The following is a 17,443-nucleotide window of genomic DNA, read 5'->3' on the forward strand; positions in this document are numbered from 1 at the left end:
ACAGCCACTCACCCTTCTCTCCTGATTGAGCTTACGTCATCCTTGTCCCCTGAGTGGAGATGTTTCCGATTTTTGCTGCTGATCTTTGTTATAAGGTTCTATTCAAATTGAGGCAGCCCTTCTCTCCCCCCAACAAGGGATCCAGGGAGCTTACCAAGATACTTCACGTTGGCATTTATCATGCCTATTCTGCCTACAAATTGAGGAAGACTGATCTCTCACTATTTGAAACTGCATTTCTTGAGATGCTGCTAGTTTCTTTATTTGCAATTCCTATGACTTAGGATGCCATGCTCCAGTAGATTCTGACCGGGACATAGCAATGGTGGGTTAAATAAAATTGTAAACTAGACTTGTTGCTATTTAGGGAGCATAAGGAATTATTCTATGGCTTTACTATTTTTTTTTTCAGTTTTCTTTCTTGCTCTTATGTCTGCCTTCATTCTTTTCTCACTATCTACAAATAACTTGCTCTTTTGTCACTTTCTTTCACTCTAGCCAAACTTCTATGTTCTAATTTTTTTTCATTCTATCCCTATTTACTGTTGCATATTGTATATCTGTCCTTCCTTTCTTCTTTCTTGTTCCCTTTATTCCTCTCTCCATTTTTTCTCTTGCTGCTGAGATTTTTTGAACCATTGCAGTAATTGCTGTTGGCCCTATGATTTGCTACTGTCTCCTTGCTGGCTGTCAGACAGGAAGAGAAGTACTTTGACAACACAGTGCTTAGACTGCTTTGTCCGTGTACTCTGGGCCATCTCTCCCAGTTCAGCTAGTTCTTGGCATGTCCTTTGGTGTGGACTTGAAGTCAAACTGGAGCCAGCAATATGCTCCAGCTCCAGAAGAGTTGGGCAGCTTTTCTTGGGAGACATGCTTCAAGACATTGTGAGACTATTGAAATTACTGCCTTTGGAGAACAATAGGCTAAATCATTATCCTTTCTCTGTTTGAGGGTGTGTAGCACTATATTATAGCACCCGCAGAAAATCTTTCAACCCTGACTATTTTATGAGGTGCTGAAGTAGAAATTTCTCTTTAACTGAAATTTTGTGCAGGAATTACATTTAATGTGCAGTCTTAGTTTGTGTGGTAATTTGATCACTTTTGTAGGATTTTTGGTTTTTTAACTTTCATATTCCTCCATGATGTAGCGGCAAAGCTATGCAGACTGAAAGAAAAGGATTGATCAGTCCTGTGACACTACATTAATATCATAATGGTAATAAACAGGAAACAAATGTCAGCCTTAGTAATATCTAAACTAAATCCACTGTATTATTTAGCAAAAAGGGAAAAAAAGGTAATATCAAACAGTTGTAATATTCTACAATACTGCATCCACTTAAAAAAAACAAACAAAAAAAAACAACAAACCAACAAAGTCCTCATTAGTATGGGGTGGATGTGGTATGTCAAAACTTTGGAGGAGAAGTATATAACCTGTGTTAGGCACCTTTGGGCGCAGAATGCATTGATACGTTTCCCTGCATTGCAGGACCTCCACCAATTACCTTCGGGTGATATATTCCCTTATCTCCAGATTCGTCACCTTTTTCAGATTGAACATATTAACCAAAAAAAAAACCAACAACAAAAAACACCTTTGTGCTCAATAATTGTATGATAATGTGAAACTGACCATCAGCCTTAGTAGCATGACACACCAAGACTGTATGGAACGCCTTCAGAATTATACGAAAATGCTGAAAACACAGGAAAGCAATGAAAATGCTAGCCATACCTGAAATGATCTAAAATGTAATATTAGGATATCAAAACCCTTCATTCTAAAATGGCTTTGACAGTGAGCTTTACAAATAAATGTTAATGAACCTATATTTTATTTTAGCTTAGAAAGCAGTTTCCCAGCACAAATTTGAAGATTCCTGCCAAAAGAATTTTTGGAGATAATTTTGACCCGGGTGAGTAGTGACATGTTCTTTTCAGAGCTGTGAAAAATAAAATATACACTACATCTTGAGTAGAGCTTTTGGAAGAGTGACTCCAGTGTAAGGAACTGATTAGTACTGTAGCAGCACACTATGTTCACTTTTTTTGTAGCTTCTGGTGTATAGGAGGCAGAAATGTCAGATTGGCCTGCAGTATCACAAGAATTTAGTATTTTCCCAGCTCTATTTAAATATTTTTTATTGTGAAGATTGCACTAAATAGATGTCTGCTTGATTTAAAGGCTTTTCCATAGGACAGAAAGGTGTTGGGCTGACGTTTTGAAATTAGGGACTAGTTTCTTCCTGTATTGCTATGCTATGTACAGTAGTTTACTGTGTGCCGCTGCACCAGCAGCTCCTCAGTTTTTCATTTTTACGCTGTCAAATAAGGATGTTCCTCAGTCTATCCTCAACCAGCATTTTTGCCAATTTCTCTGGTCTGAAATGTTAATTTGTCCCTAGTTAGGGTTTTTGACTCCTAAGTGTTTGGTTTTTTGGAAGGTGGGGTAGGGAGTTGTGTTTATTTCTTAGATGCTGCTGCTCATTGCCACATTATAGTAGTGTTGTTCTTTGCGAAAGCTTGCATTCTCCGCAACCCAGTTGTAAAGTGTTTCCCCCCCCCCCCCCGATGCATCTTTTCTGAAGATACTTTCATCTTTTGATTTTGCCTAGTTGATTTTTCCTCATTATGGCCAAGAAGCAAATGAGGCATCTTTTGATAAAGTAGTACTCAGTTGAAATCCCACATGGATCATTATGTCAGGAGCTGCATGTGTCCAGCAAAAATGGCAACACAGATTATTTCATCTGTGCAAAGATGTCAAAGCAGCTTGGGCCAGCAGGAGAGCTTGCTCAACCTTCTCCAGGATGAGTAAGTCCAGCTCAAACCTGCCCTTGAAGACTAAGGAGAGAACCTACAGAGCATACTACAATTGTGCTGGTAGCCAGGCCTTACCTTGAAGCAGTAGCCAGTTGCATTGGAACAAGAATAGCCCAAGAAGCGGGGACAAATTCTTCTCTCGTCAGCCATCATAAGGGCTCAAAAACCTTGACTCGTGAGTAGATGTGGGGCAATAGCTAACCTAAAATGGAGAGTTTGCATTGGTGCTCTTTGATGCACAGGTCCAAGGGTTCAGATGTAGAAGATCTTTCTTCCATGCTATTAAGTGATTGCACCTGGAGGGCTCCTGGTCTCCTGACCTCTTGCTTTGAGGCTACACTGCTTGCCTGTGGGGCCATTTAAAGGCTTCGAGCACTGGACACAAGGACACTGTATACCTAGGTTTAATGGTAAGCCTTCCCAAGAACAAAGTAGATAAGGTCAGTGGTGCAACTTCTAGCACAGAGGTAACTGACTCTACTCTTAATGTGACTGAAGCTGGTCCAAAGGACCAATCTGGCATCCATACTGATGTACTCCACACCCACAGTGATGACACCCAAGATGGACTACTTGTTACAACTTTTGAACTGATGTAGCAAGCACTTAGTGATAAGTCATAAGAACATGCCATACTGGGTCAGGCCAAGGGTCCATCCTGTTTCCAACAGTGGCTAATCCAGGCCATAGGAACCTGGCAAGTACCCAAAAACTAAGTCTATCCCATGCTACTGTTGCTAATAATAGCAGTGGCTATTCTCTAAGTCAACTTAATTAATAGGTAATGAACTTCTCCTCCAAGAACTTATCCAATCCTTTTTTAAACACAGCTACACTAACTGCACTAACCACATCCTCTGTCAACAAATTCCAGAGTTTAATTGTGCGCTGAGTGAAAAAGAACTTTCTCCGATTAGTTTTAAATGTGCCACATGCTAACTTCATGGAGTGCCCCCTAGTCTTTCTACTATCCGAAAGAGTAAATAACTGATTCACATTAACCCATTCTAGACCTCTCATGATTTTAAACACCTCTATCATATCCCCCCTCAGCCGTCTCTTCTCCAAGCTGAAAAGTCCTAACCTCTTTAGTCTTTCCTCCTAGGGGAGCCGTTCCATTCCCTTTATCATTTTGGTTGCTCTTCTCTGTACCTTCTCCATCGCAACTATATCTTTTTTGAGATGCAGCGACCAGAATTGTACACAGTATTCAAGGTGCGGTCTCACCATGGAGCGATATTTTCCATTTTATTCACCATTCCCTTTCTAATAATTCCCAACATTCTGTTTGCTTTTTTGACTGCTGCAGCACACTGAACCGACGATTTTATTGTGTTATCCACTATGACGCCTAGATCTCTTTCTTGGGTGGTAGTTCCTAATATAGAACCTAACATTGTGTAACTATAGCATGGGTTATTTTTCCCTATATGCATCACCTTGCACTTAACCACATTAAATTTCATCTGCCATTTGGATGCCCAATTTTCCAGTCTCAGAAGGTCTTCCTGCAATTTATCATAATCTGCTTGTGATTAACTACTCTGAACAATTTTGTATCATCTGCAAATTTGATTACCTCACTTTTCGTATTTCTTTCCAGATCATTTATAAATATATTGAAAAGTACGGGTCCCAATACAGATCCCTGAGGCACTCCACTGCCCACTCCCACTGAGAAAATTGTTCATTTAATCCTATTCTTTGTTTCCTGTCTTTTAGCCAGTTTCTAATCCACGAAAGGACATTGCTACCTATTCCATGACTTTTTACTTTTCCTAAAAGCCTCTCATGAGGAACTTTGTCAGTCGCCTTCTGAAAATCCAAATATACTACATCTACCGGTTCACCTTTATCCACATGTTTATTAACTCCTTCAAAAAAAGTGAAGCAGATTTATGAGGCAAGACCTGCTTTGGGTAAAGCCATGCTGACTTTGTTCCATTAAACCATGTCTTTCTATATGGCCTGTGATTTTGATATTTAGAACCCTTTCCACTATTTTTCCTGGCACTGACGTCAGGCTAACTGGTCTGTAGTTTCCTGGATCACCCCTGGAGCCCTTTTTAAATATTGGGGTTACATTAGCCACCCTCCAGTCTTCAGGTACAATGGATGATTTTAATGGTAGGTTACAAACTTTTACTAATAGATTTGAAATTTCATTTTTGAGTTCCTTCAGAACCCTGGGGTGAATAACATCCGGTCCAGGTGATTTACTACTCTTCAGTTTGTCAATCAGGCCTACCACATCTTCTAGGTTCACCGTGTTTTGATTCAGTCCATCTGAATCTTCACCCATGAAAACCTTCTCTGATACGGGTATCTCCCCAACATCCTCTTCAGTAAACACTGAAGCAAAAAAATCATTTAATCTTTCCGCGATGGCCTTATCTTCTCTAATTGCCCCTTTAACCCCTCGATCATCTAATGGTCTAACTGACTCCCTCACAGGCTTTCTGCTTCGGATATATTTTAAAAAGTTTTTACTGTTTCTATGGCCAACTTCTTTTCAAATTCACTCTTAGCCTGTCTTATCAGTGTCTTACATTTAACTTGCCAACTCCTATGCATTATCTATTTTCTTGTGTGGATCCTTCTTCCAATTTTGAATGAAGATCTTTTGGCTAAATAGCTTCTTTCACCTCCCCTTTTAACCATGCCGGTGATCGTTTTGCCTCTTTCCACTTTCTTAATGTGTGAAATACATGTGGACTGTGCTTTAGAATGGTATTTTTTAATAATGACCACGCCTCTTGCACACGTTTTACCCTTGTAGCTGCTCCTTTCAGTTTTTTCTATTTTCTCATTTTATCAAAGTTTCCCTTTTGAAAGTTTGCATGAGAACCGTGGATTTGCTTACTGTCCCCCTTCCAGTCATTAATTCAAATTTGATCATATTATGATCACTGTTGCCAAGCGGCTCCTCCACCATTACCTCTCTCACCAAATCCTGTGCTCCACTGAGAATTATATCTAAAATGGCTTCCTCTCTCGCCAGTTCCTGAACCAATTGCTCCATAAAGCTGTCATTTATTCCATCCAGGAACTTTATTTCTCTAGCATGTCCCGATGATACATTTACCCAGTCAATATTGGGGTAATTGAAATTTCCCATAATTACCGCACTACCAGTTTGGTTAGCTTCCCTAATTTCTCTTAGCATTTCATTGTCCGTCTCACCATCTTGACCAGGTGGACAGTAGTATACTCCTATCACTATAGTCTTCCCCGACACACAAGGGATTTCTACCCATAAAGATTCGATTGTGCATTTAGTCTCATGCAGGATGTTTATCCTGTCGGACTCTATGCCATCCTGCACATAAAGTGCCACACCGCCTCCTGGGTGCTCATCTCTGTCATTGCTCTCCAAGTGGTTCAGTCTTGCAGGAGAAGCGCCGTTCCAGCATTTTGGCTAATAAGGGAACCGTCCTGCCCAGAGAAGGGGCAGTTAAAGATGATAAAATGTGATTTATTTAATAGTGTTTCATATTGTGACTCACTTGCAAATCTTCAGTGATCCACTTTTGAATTTCCAGCCTCGGGTTAAAAAGTGATCCAGCAAATGGTTTACACTAGGCTTAAGGTGAATAACTCAGGAGGTTTCTGTAGTTGGGCATGTAACTTGTTTTTGTGCTGTTGTGATTTACATAGCGGATTAATTTTTTTTGTGTTTTAATTTGAAGGCTACCATATCATTCAGATGGATTTGTAACATTTTAAATTGAATACTATGAAAAGCTGAAATTATGTTGACTAAAATCTATTTAATCAGACTTGATTTTTTTGTAGATGACAGCCCTGTGTGGCGTGAGGGTTCTACATATTACTACAGAGCTGACTATAAAAGTAGAACCATTAAAAGATGTTTACTTGCTGTTTTCATCCCACAGTTCTTATAATCGTACACTTTCTCTTTACTCAGATTTTATTCAGCAAAGAAGAGAAGGACTGAATGACTTTATTCAGAATTTACTCAGACATCCAGAACTATGCAACCAGTGAGTAATATTCACTTTTTTGGGGATTGTTTGTCAGATATGGTGCATTTTTTCTTCAGTCATTCAGTTTAATAATAGTTATTGTGAATGTAGGTTTCCAACTGCAAAATTACACCTGGGGGTGGGGGGATGAAGTACTTTGTTTGTCATTCTTGTGAGTTTTGTAGCATGCTACAGGTCTGACAAGCAGTCATTAATAAAACAGGGTTAAGCACAAAACAGATATTTTATGGGCTACTGGTGTAGATAGCTCTGCCATCCACCTTTTCCAAGATAACCCTCTGCAAGAATAATCTGTTAGTACTTTATAATATAAATATGAATAGACTTTTCCAATTTATTACAGTTCAGGGGTTCTCAACTTTGGTTCTCCAGGGCTGCAAATGGATCTGGTTTTCAGAGGGATCAAGCTACATTCTGTAAATGAGCCCTATTCTCAGACCATACGTATGCAAATACATCATATGAATATTCAATATGAATATCCTGAAAACCAACCCTATTTGCAGACCTCACTAAAAATTTCTAATTGTAGATTATCTACATAGTAGCACTGCAGGATCCTTAGACATGCTTTTTCAAATAGGTCAGTAAATGGGTTTAGATACAATGACTTTGCAAAAAGGACTAGGCAATATACATGTCAAATAAGCATAAAATGAAATGACACACAAACATTAAAGAAACAAAAACATAGTTATTGAAGTCAAGTAATTACCAATAATCCACATTACTGTTGGAAAAATACGCTCGTTTGAGAAGAAAAGTTTTCAATGCTGATTTGAATAATTTTACACAGTCAAATTGCTGCATTACTTCCAGTAATGAGTTAAAAAATGTAGGTGCTGCCACAGAGAGAGAGAGAGAGAGAGCAATCCCTGGTTTCAGTTAGCCTCGCCTGGCTAGCAGAGAGCATGTCAAGTAGGCTGCATTGCTGGGATCTCAGACATAAAAAGTGTATGGAAAGTCTCAAGGCATTATACTATAAATGACAGCAAGTAATCCTGGCGTTATAAAGGGCATACATTTTTTACCCATTTCAAAATTGTTATTCATGTGGATATGTTAGAAATGAAAGTATTTGAGGAAATACATTTGTTTGTAAAATATTACTAAAGGTCTGTACTTCTTGTTTTGCTGTGCTATTTTGAACATGCCAATATTCTGGAAACAGGAACTAAACATGTCAATTCATTCTGCTTTATGCTTTCCCCACACATTTCTCACAGTAGTTTTTTCTGCATGCCTGTCTCCTGTCTTAGAAAGATATAGTTGCACTGGAAAAGTACAGAAAAGGGTGACCAAAATGATAAAGGGGATGGAACAGCTCCCCTATCAGGAAAGGCTAAGAGGTTTAGGACTTTTTCAGCTTGGAGAAGAGATGGCTGAGGGGGGATATGATAGAGGTGTTTAAAATCATGAGAGGACTTGAACGGGTAAATGTGAATCAGTTATTTACTCTTTCGGATAATACAAGGACTAGGGGGCACTCTAGAAGTTAGCAAGTAGCTCATTTAAAACAAATCTGAGAAAATTCGTTGTCATTCAGTGAGTGTTTGTTTTTGAACAGAGACCAATGGTTATAATGGGAATGCCAGTTCAGTACCTATATACAAAAGTTACCGTATGTTCTTCCTCAATACATTTTGAGATTAGTCATTGACTAGTATTGCTTTTGATACCCCCAAAGGACACACACACTATAATATATTGAAGGTGAAAGTGAAAGAGAAATTAAGTACTTCTGTAGAAACTGTAATACAGTGACAAATTAATAAACGAAATAATATTTCCAGCCCTGATGTTAAAGCATTCCTTCAGATGGACAGACCAAAACAACATTCTGATCCATCAGAAGATGAAGATGACGGGAGCAGTCAGAAGGTAAGCTCAGCATATATTACCTATGAGTAGGAAAGGCCTTCTCCTCAAAACCCAGTAAAAAAAAAATTAATGGAGAAAGATGAAACAGAAGCTTTAGCACTCTTCAGGAAGAAATCTCCTTCTGCTTGAATGATGCAGTGCAATTTACAAAACTCTGTTAGAGCCACTACAGGATCATAAAAAAAAACTTTTATAAATTCTTGGCACTTATGAGCAAAGAGAGAGCCTAAGAAACATTTGGCAGTCTGTTTTCATAAATGCATAAACTGCACTTCGGTAATGTACGTTCAGCTGTTAGTAACAGGACATTAGGAGCAGTGTTTATCAGGCAGCCACACAAAACCTTTGATTTTTTTTTTTTTTAATAAAATTTGTTTTGGGCTTCTAAAAGCAATGTTTTAAAGCCAGTTAACACCTAATCTCACCCTAATGCCCTGAATGTTGTAGCCAAATCATAAACTATTCCCTTGGGGACCGTGATCACTTGCTGAGCCATCAGATCTTCCCTAGGAGCATTTTGTAAATGGAGAGATTGGTACAGGGATATAGCAATGCTGGCTACAAATATTTGCACTGTTTTGGTCGGTCTCACACTTGGCAATACATGTAGAAGAGCATTTCATTTAAACATTGTAAAGATGATAAACTTTAAAGGTTTGAGTCAGAATAAGCTAATATAATTTTTACGTTCCTTCACCAAATACACTTCAGAGTTGCTTTGACGAACTGTCCTGATATGGAGGAGGAAAGAATAAAAGGGAACCTTTCTTTAGTTGTATTGAAGTTTTGGTAAAATGGGAACTGCTGACATGTTTATAGCCACAGCACACCAGTTCCCCCACACTAAAGGAAACAATAAGAGATTGGTTGGAATTTGTCAAGAGTTAATTTAGCAAAATGGGCCAATCCTTTTATTGTAAACTGTTTAAGCTATGTTCCTATACCATGGAGGAAAATGAAAGTAAAACTGGAGATTCAAGCAAGTGTATAACACAATCAGGCCGGTACAGTACAGTGTGCTCCGGCGAAGCGCACTGATAACCCATGTTTGGACGTGCGTTAACAGTGCGCTAGCTTTACCCCTTATTCAGTAAGGGATAATAGTGCGTTGAAAATGTGCATCCAACCCCCCCCCCCCCCCCCCCCCGAAACTAATAGCGCCCGCAACAAGCAAATACATGTTGATGGCCCTATTAGTTATTCCCGCGCGATTCAGTAAGTAAAATGTGCAGCCAAGCCGCACATTTTACTTTCAGAAATTAGCGCCTACCCAAAGGTAGGCACTGGGAAAGTGGCGATATTAAGTTGGAGGTCCCAAAAGTTAAAAATAATTAAAAAAATAAAAAATTTAAAATCGGCCCGCAGCTCGCAGATTGAAAACCAGACACTCAATTTTGCCAGCGTCTAGTTTCCGAACCCATGGCTGTCAGCAGGTTTGAGAACCGACACCGTCAAAATTGAGCGTCTGCTGTCAAACTCGCTGACAGCCGCCGCTCCTGTCAAAAAAGAGGTGCTAGGGACGCGCTAGTGTCCCTAGCACCTCTTTTTACTGCAGGCCCTAATTTGAATATTTTTTTTTCGTGAATCGCGTACACAGGAGAGTGGCCTGTGCGCGTGCTCTCCCACGAATTTTACTGAATCGGCCTGTTTATGATACAGGCCGATATAGGCTCCCCTCCCCCAGAACAGAAACAAAGATTCTATTTAATTTGTAATTTGTTTTAATTTAATTTGTAATTCAGAGCTTTCCCAGTAATCATCCTCTTGTGCAGCAGAGATGCACACTGAAACATGGATAGCTAATCTGTGGAGGTTCCTGACCCTGTAAAACTGTAAACAAATGTAAGTCATGGCCGAATGGCAAACCAAATCGCCACCTCTTTCAAAATCAGAGGAGAAGTGGGTCAGTTGTGTGGCTCTGCTACAAGAGACTCAAATATGAATGTCAGGTTGGCAGAGCTCAGCAGTGTTGCTGGTGTGATGCCCACTAAGGGCTTCAGTCTCTGAGACTTGCTCTTCAAGTCTGTGTTGTATCAGGTCAGCCATTTGGAGAGGATGAAAATGGGGGAAGAGGTAAGATAATTTTATCAGAAAAAGTGGAAAATGAGACAATCTCCTCTGAGCAGAAGGAATCAGTTGGGTTTGTTTCCTCTTTAACAGTTGAACTCTACCTCACAAAATATCAACCTAGGACCATCTGGAAACCCTCAGTAAGTGCTTTTTTTGTTTGTTTGCTTTTTAATACAGAAATTAAAATGTTGCTTGTCTGTAAACTTGGGTGGTTTAGAGTAGATTGAATCTCTACAACCTCATGCCAGTGTATGAAATGCAGTACTACTTGGACTGGATAATTCAGCAAGACTAAAAGCCAATATTGTATTTCGGAATGTGCTTTACATAAAGTTTTGCTGATAGGTGTTATATTTCATATAAGGAAAATGATAAATCCATTTGAAAATTACAGATAAAATTAAGTTATATTTGTCATTACAGTAGTAAGAACACTTTTTAAAAACAGGCTCTTAAAGTATTATTTACTTTTTGTAATCTAGAAGTTATCTGAATAAACTTGCATCTACACACACAGAAATGGATATTCTTCGTGTACTGTGGTATACTGAGCTGCTGTGTTAGGATCCAGGAAATTTCAGAGTAGAGAGAAATTGCTGTGCAACACAGATTGTATGTAATTTGTTCTAAGGTGCCATTTAAATGTTGAAATTCTTATTTTAAAACCTAGCCAATTATCTAAAATCAACCAAGTTTCTTAAGTCTGTTTATGGCAGTTTCCTTTTAAAAATTCTTCCACCAAAACTACTCACATACAATTTAATGTACTAATTTGTGTGCAGTTTGTTTTTTTTTTTGGGGGGGGGGGGGGCGGGGGAGAAAAAAAAATCTGCTTATAAGTGCAAACCCCGCCTCCAGAAATGCCTCCGCTCAGTCTGGGCAAACCTATTCATGAACAGGACATGCACTCGTACGTTTCCTACATATAGAACCACTTTGAATATTCCCCTCAAAATGCCTAGGCACTGCCACTGTCATTTGAGATTTGTGTGTTTGCCATCCAAAATCTGATTTCTTTCATTGATTTCAGTGCTAAGCCAACAGACTTCAGTTTCCTGAAAGTTATTGGGAAAGGAAGCTTTGGCAAGGTGAGTTTTTATTTTATTTTATTTTTTCTTTAATTTTCAGGAAGAGGATAGGAAGTCTGTGTGTCTCTGCTTTTATCTTTAAATGCAGGAAAACAGTTGGTGTGGATGTTTACATCTGATCTTATGACCTGGTGGCATCTCTACAGATCTTGTAATAGAGTGGTAGCATGGTAAGAATAACCCTGCTGTGGCACAGGATCTCATCCTTTGTTTTTCTTGTAAATATATCAGGTTCTTCTTGCAAAAAGGAAACTGGATGGGAAATATTATGCTGTCAAAGTGTTGCAGAAAAAAATTGTCCTGAACAGGAAAGAGGTAGATGGAGTAATTTTACAATTTCACAAAAAAAAAAAAAAGTCTTGGTTTTATGTACAATCTGCATGCTAACCTTTTCCTTCCTTGCAGCAAAAGCATATCATGGCAGAACGTAATGTACTTTTGAAAAACGTGAAACACCCATTTTTGGTTGGATTACATTACTCATTCCAAACCACAGAAAAGCTTTACTTTGTTCTGGATTTTATTAATGGAGGGGAGGTGAGTTTTGTTCATCCTTGTTCTTTCCAATTACTGTAGGCCTTAAGCTAATGGTTTAGTAAAATCAACTAAGTTTAAGCCTACAAATGTATTTTATAGTGCTTTTGCTTCTATTATGGTCTCACAAGGTGTTTGGAGACCTTTCGGGTATCTGGAGAATCCCTTTTTTCCCCGGATTATTAGACAGTAGTGTGGCAGCAAGACGCTATAGAAAGTAACCTATTGCACTTGCGTGCCATGTCACATGCTGGCAATTAATTTGCAAAAAAATTAAAATATAAAAATAAAATTGACTATGGTATTGCTTGAAGTGCTAGAGCCGGGTGAATGTTGCCCTCTTGGGTAGAGTGTGAGGCTGCTGATCCATAGTGAATACTAATAGCTACTATACAGACTAGGGTGATGTTTTCTTCTTCTACACTTTTTGTTTATAAAATACCCTGTTTCCCCGAAAATAAGACATCCCCCGAAAATAAGACCTAGTAGAGGTTTTGATGAATTGCTAAATATAAGACCTCCCCCGAAAGTAAGACCTAGCAAAGTTTTTATTTGGGAGCATGCCCGTCGCACAGAACACCAGAGCATGCAGCTGTGATTTTTTTACCCTGCAGGATTCACAGTTAGTTGTCATCACAAACCAGCATAACCAGACAACTATTCAGAACATAATAAATGTTCATTTTTTTTGTTCAACAATATATGTGAATTCTTCATGGAAAAATAAGACATCCCCTGAAAATAAGGCCTAGTGCATCTTTGGTAGCAAAAATTAATATAAGACACTGTCTTATTTTCGGGGAAACACGGTATTAAACTTTTGTTTCCAGTACCTGTGGCAGCATCGGCTTCTATTAAGAGTAGCGCTGTGCTTTTTCAGTTTTTACAGAGTTTCACTGATGATAAATCAGATTTATTCATTAAAGGCATTCTGTTTCTATTGATTCACTCCGTATTTTTCCAGGCATTTACTTTTATTTATTTATTTATTTGATGAGTTTTATATACCGTTATTCGGTAGAGCCATCATAACGGTTTACAAAATGAACATTTTTCTTAACAGTATTGAAACATAATAGCAGAATAAGGATATATAGAGATTAACAAGTCAGATCAAATAATTATTCTTAGGTTGGATGAGGAGGGAGGCAAGTTTGGTTGGAGATTAGAGTTGAGAATTCATTTGATGGTTGGTATGGTCAGTTGACAGTGGGTCGGTGAAGAATTTGTGGAAGAAAAAAGTTTTGTAAAAAAGATGCTTTTCTACTGCAGCGCTGAGGCTGAAGTAGTTCTGAAATGTAAATCCCACTGCATGTGTATGGTGGAGACGGAATCAAGCTATGGTGATACTGGAGTGATGAGTGGCTCGCCTACAGAGATGCAATCAAGCTTGTGATTACACTTAATGTAGTGCTGAATCCAAATGTCCACAGAAAAATAAACGTTAAACTCTGGTCAAAAATGCAAATCCGAATAATTGAAAACGTGCAAGAAAATCAGTGATTAGAAATTTTCAAGAAAAGTAAACGTGAAGGTGAAATTGACACACTAATGAAAACATGAGATTTTTTTTTCCTTTTTGGTTCATTAGGTGCCCTTTCCTCCCCCTCCCAGCTCATTTGGGACCGGGATCCTGGCATCATGAGCCTTCTTTCACAACCATCTGGATATTCTTCCCTAATTTTAGTAGGATCTGCCCAACTTACCTAACCATTGTTTCTAGTCCACTCATTGCAGCAACAGTCCTGAGACTTAGAGCCATGGGCTCTAAATCCAGTCACCAGGTATCACTCTTTAATTAGCATGACTGCCTCCTACCAAGAGATTGGAGTATGGGTTCCACAGCATTCCCAACCCCAGCCGACCTGCACTACAGAAGGCCTAACTCGGGGATCAAATGGGGACCAGCTGCATGGCAACACACACTGAGCCACTAGGCTGTAATAAATATAGTTAAACTATTTACTGTAAATACTGTTAGCTATATGAAGATGCAGCATATTACTAAGATCCTACCCCTATATATAAAAGGCAATATGTGTGTGTGTGTGTTCAGGTGGTGTTTGTGTTACCACGGTGTAGAGCATGTGTGGCCTGTATGTAGCACACACAGAGGCAATGTGGCTGCTGGGGAGCCTGGGTCCTGGCAGACAGAAGCGCAGAACAAAGTCTTATCAGCAAAGAGGGCAGCCTGGGTTCCAGTGGTCAGCGACATAATGGCCTGTCGGGGCCCCAGTGGGAGTGGGACAGTGAAGCGGGGAGCGGCACCAGTAAGAGACATGCTCTGCAACAGCCAGAGACATGGCTATGGCAAGAGTCAGGGCCACGGTGTAGGTTTGTGGAGGCATTAATGGTCCTTTTCAGCTACTGTGTAAATAATGAGTTAAAGTTTCTTTAACTGATTTTAACAAATTTTTTCCCTTTTCTTTTTTACTCTGATTTCAACCTGGAGTTAATATTTGGAAAATAAGCTCTGAAAAGTTCCTGTGAAATTTATTTAAAAATAAAAATTCAAACTCAGGACACTGAATTAAAAGCCATATAGTTTTTGGTTATGTTGTCGACAAAAGAAAACCTTCACATTTCTAGGGCCTATTCTGTGGAATGCTGTGCTTTAAGAGACTCAGATTTTAGGATGATATTTAATTTTTGATGTATAAGACTTGGCTTTTTTTTTTTTCTAACTTTAAATTGACTTCATTACTATTATGGCAATGTAATCTATCTCTTACTGCTACTTAAATGTATTTTATTTTTGTATATTGAAAATTTTGTGTTTACATTTTTTAATTCATTTGCATGTTTTGTCTGTTGTAATAATGTGATCCTGTGTTTGTTTTATTGTAGTATTGTAATTTTGGGTTATATATATATATCTATCTTACACTGTAGGACTGCCTGGAGCTGCATTAGATAGTTGGCTTAGAAATGTAAATTATAAATAAATGTAAAAACAAAACAAAAATCCTTGGAATTTTAATTTCAAAACTGGTAATTCTCTGTTTCTGGTCACAGTAGCTGATTTTTTACGTTCTTGTGCATTTAGCTTTGAATATAAATGAGTACAACCCAAGAAAGTAAAAATAAACACATGGGATTATGGGTGGAAGGGCTAAAAAGTGAATAAGAATCTTTTGCACAAGCCATGAAACAGCATATAATCCTGTTGCCAAGTTAGTTTTCAAAGCACATTTGTGCTCTGAGTAATCCCTGCTACCACTCCCCACTTTACCCTTGTGCTTCCCCAAGCCTTAAGAATGCTTTCCCCCCCCCCCCCCCCCCCCCAGAGACAGGATTTTTGGAATGGTCTGCCAGATCCTCCTTGTAGCTATAAAAAAATACATTGAACATAGAATTGCTAATAATATCACAATGCTAGAGTATATAAAGACTAAAATGAATGATAGGTGTATGGGACATGCAGAAGAAACTGTACATGATGGAAAAATGTCTTTCAGCTTAAAATCTGTGCAGTTAGGGGTAAGATATTCTAATTTGATAGAATTTTACTGGAGTTATAGGATGGAGAAAAACCTAGCATCCAGTGATTACGGAAACCAAGAGAATACATGCCAAGGCTGTTTGATTCTATTACAAATTCTTCTTGAGCTATAGATTGACTTTGAAAGCTCTTCAGTTAGTTGAACCCTGCCCTTTATTCAGAGAGTTTGAAAGTTGCATACTTTTCTGCAGATGTTCTGTTGGGTGCTTACAGTGTGGCTTTGTATTTCCAGCTGTTTTTCCATTTACAAAGAGAACGCACCTTTCCTGAAACCAGAGCCAGGTTTTATGCTGCGGAAATAGCTAGTGCTTTGGGCTACTTACACTCCATAAAAATTGTATACAGGTAATCTTTTGAAGTTTTCTACACTGAGAGCAAGCAAACCTTCTGCTGTAATATTTTGTTCTCTTATACTAATCCAATTATTTTCATTTTGGTACTTTTTCCCACCCCCTTTTCTCTTGACAGGGACTTGAAACCAGAAAATATTCTTTTAGACTCGCAGGTAAATACAAAACATGAATTATAGTATATGTACATATTTAAAGCTTATTAATGCAATAAGTGTTCATTTATGTAATATGTGTGCATTCATTGATTGAAAAGTGTTATTTGAGCATTACATTTAAGAGTACTAGTAATAAACACTCATGGTCTGCAGGAGTCCCTGCTGCTGATTTTAGAACACAGTCATATCTTGAGGTAGAAGAGCTTAATGCACAGCATGAATCAAGTTAATACTTGGATGGTGTAGGAACTCTGTATGTGGATTTTCAGTGGGATGGAAATAGGAGTAGAGTGGCATTATGAAAAGCCAAAACAGAGGCTGAGTTATAGGATGCTGGGACAGGCAACATGATAGACCTATGGAGCACATTTGCAGCTACATTAATAGTTAAGGCATAAAGTGGGATCATTATAGGCAACGCTTGTATTCTATCTCAGTGCAAACTGGAAGAGTAAACAGACTTCCCCCCCCCCCCCCCTTCATTTAAGCAAAGAATGTGGGCAGCTTCCTTTATATCCTTGTTGAATAGCTCATTGGATGAGAGGAAAGCATTATTAACATTAGGTTTCATTTGTTGCAAAGCAAACCTATTATGCCAATTTTTCTTCATTTCACACCCCAGTGGGACATTTCTAGTAGTTTTACCTCCTGTTGCAGAGACTCATAAATGTTATATTTCTTTATATATCCCTATTGTTTTTTTGAGTCAGACATTTGGAGAATACATTTCAGAGAGACTTTTGTGGGTAAAACTGTTTTACTTACAGAAATGTCTTTATACACAATTGTCTGCTGTTATGTGGTTAACTTATTCATGTATGCCAGGTTTGTGTAAGATGAATGGATTGAGCTGAAGTGTTCCTGGGGTTTGGACTTGCATGCTTTTGGATTTTAAAAAGTTTGAATATAACTTTCAAACATGCCCATATGTGTGTGTGTGGGCGTGTGCACATCCCCCTTATTTACATCATGTGCATAAGTGCACGTGCATGATGTAACATATACGTAAATGCACACTAAAACA

General features: G+C 38.6%; 1 protein-coding gene across 8 annotated transcripts in view; it reads left to right on the plus strand.

Annotated features, from left to right (window-relative positions):
* The window catches only part of LOC115085416 (serine/threonine-protein kinase Sgk3), a 194,575-nt gene that overhangs the window by 95,376 nt on the left and 81,756 nt on the right, over positions 1–17,443 (plus strand). For 7 of the 8 annotated variants that reach the window (XM_029591409.1, XM_029591407.1, XM_029591412.1 and 4 more), the window contains 9 exons: positions 1,850–1,922; positions 6,758–6,833; positions 8,630–8,717; positions 10,878–10,927; positions 11,818–11,875; positions 12,107–12,190; positions 12,281–12,412; positions 16,144–16,256; positions 16,380–16,416. In XM_029591409.1, the coding sequence (XP_029447269.1) occupies positions 1,850–1,922; positions 6,758–6,833; positions 8,630–8,717; positions 10,878–10,927; positions 11,818–11,875; positions 12,107–12,190; positions 12,281–12,412; positions 16,144–16,256; positions 16,380–16,416 (711 nt within the window). The remainder of the gene's footprint in view (positions 1–1,849; positions 1,923–6,757; positions 6,834–8,629; positions 8,718–10,877; positions 10,928–11,817; positions 11,876–12,106; positions 12,191–12,280; positions 12,413–16,143; positions 16,257–16,379; positions 16,417–17,443) is intronic. The other variant, XM_029591415.1, reaches the window with a different exon arrangement.

The sequence above is a fragment of the Rhinatrema bivittatum genome, chromosome 2, assembly GCF_901001135.1.
Source record: "Rhinatrema bivittatum chromosome 2, aRhiBiv1.1, whole genome shotgun sequence".
NCBI lineage: Eukaryota > Metazoa > Chordata > Amphibia > Gymnophiona > Rhinatrematidae > Rhinatrema > Rhinatrema bivittatum.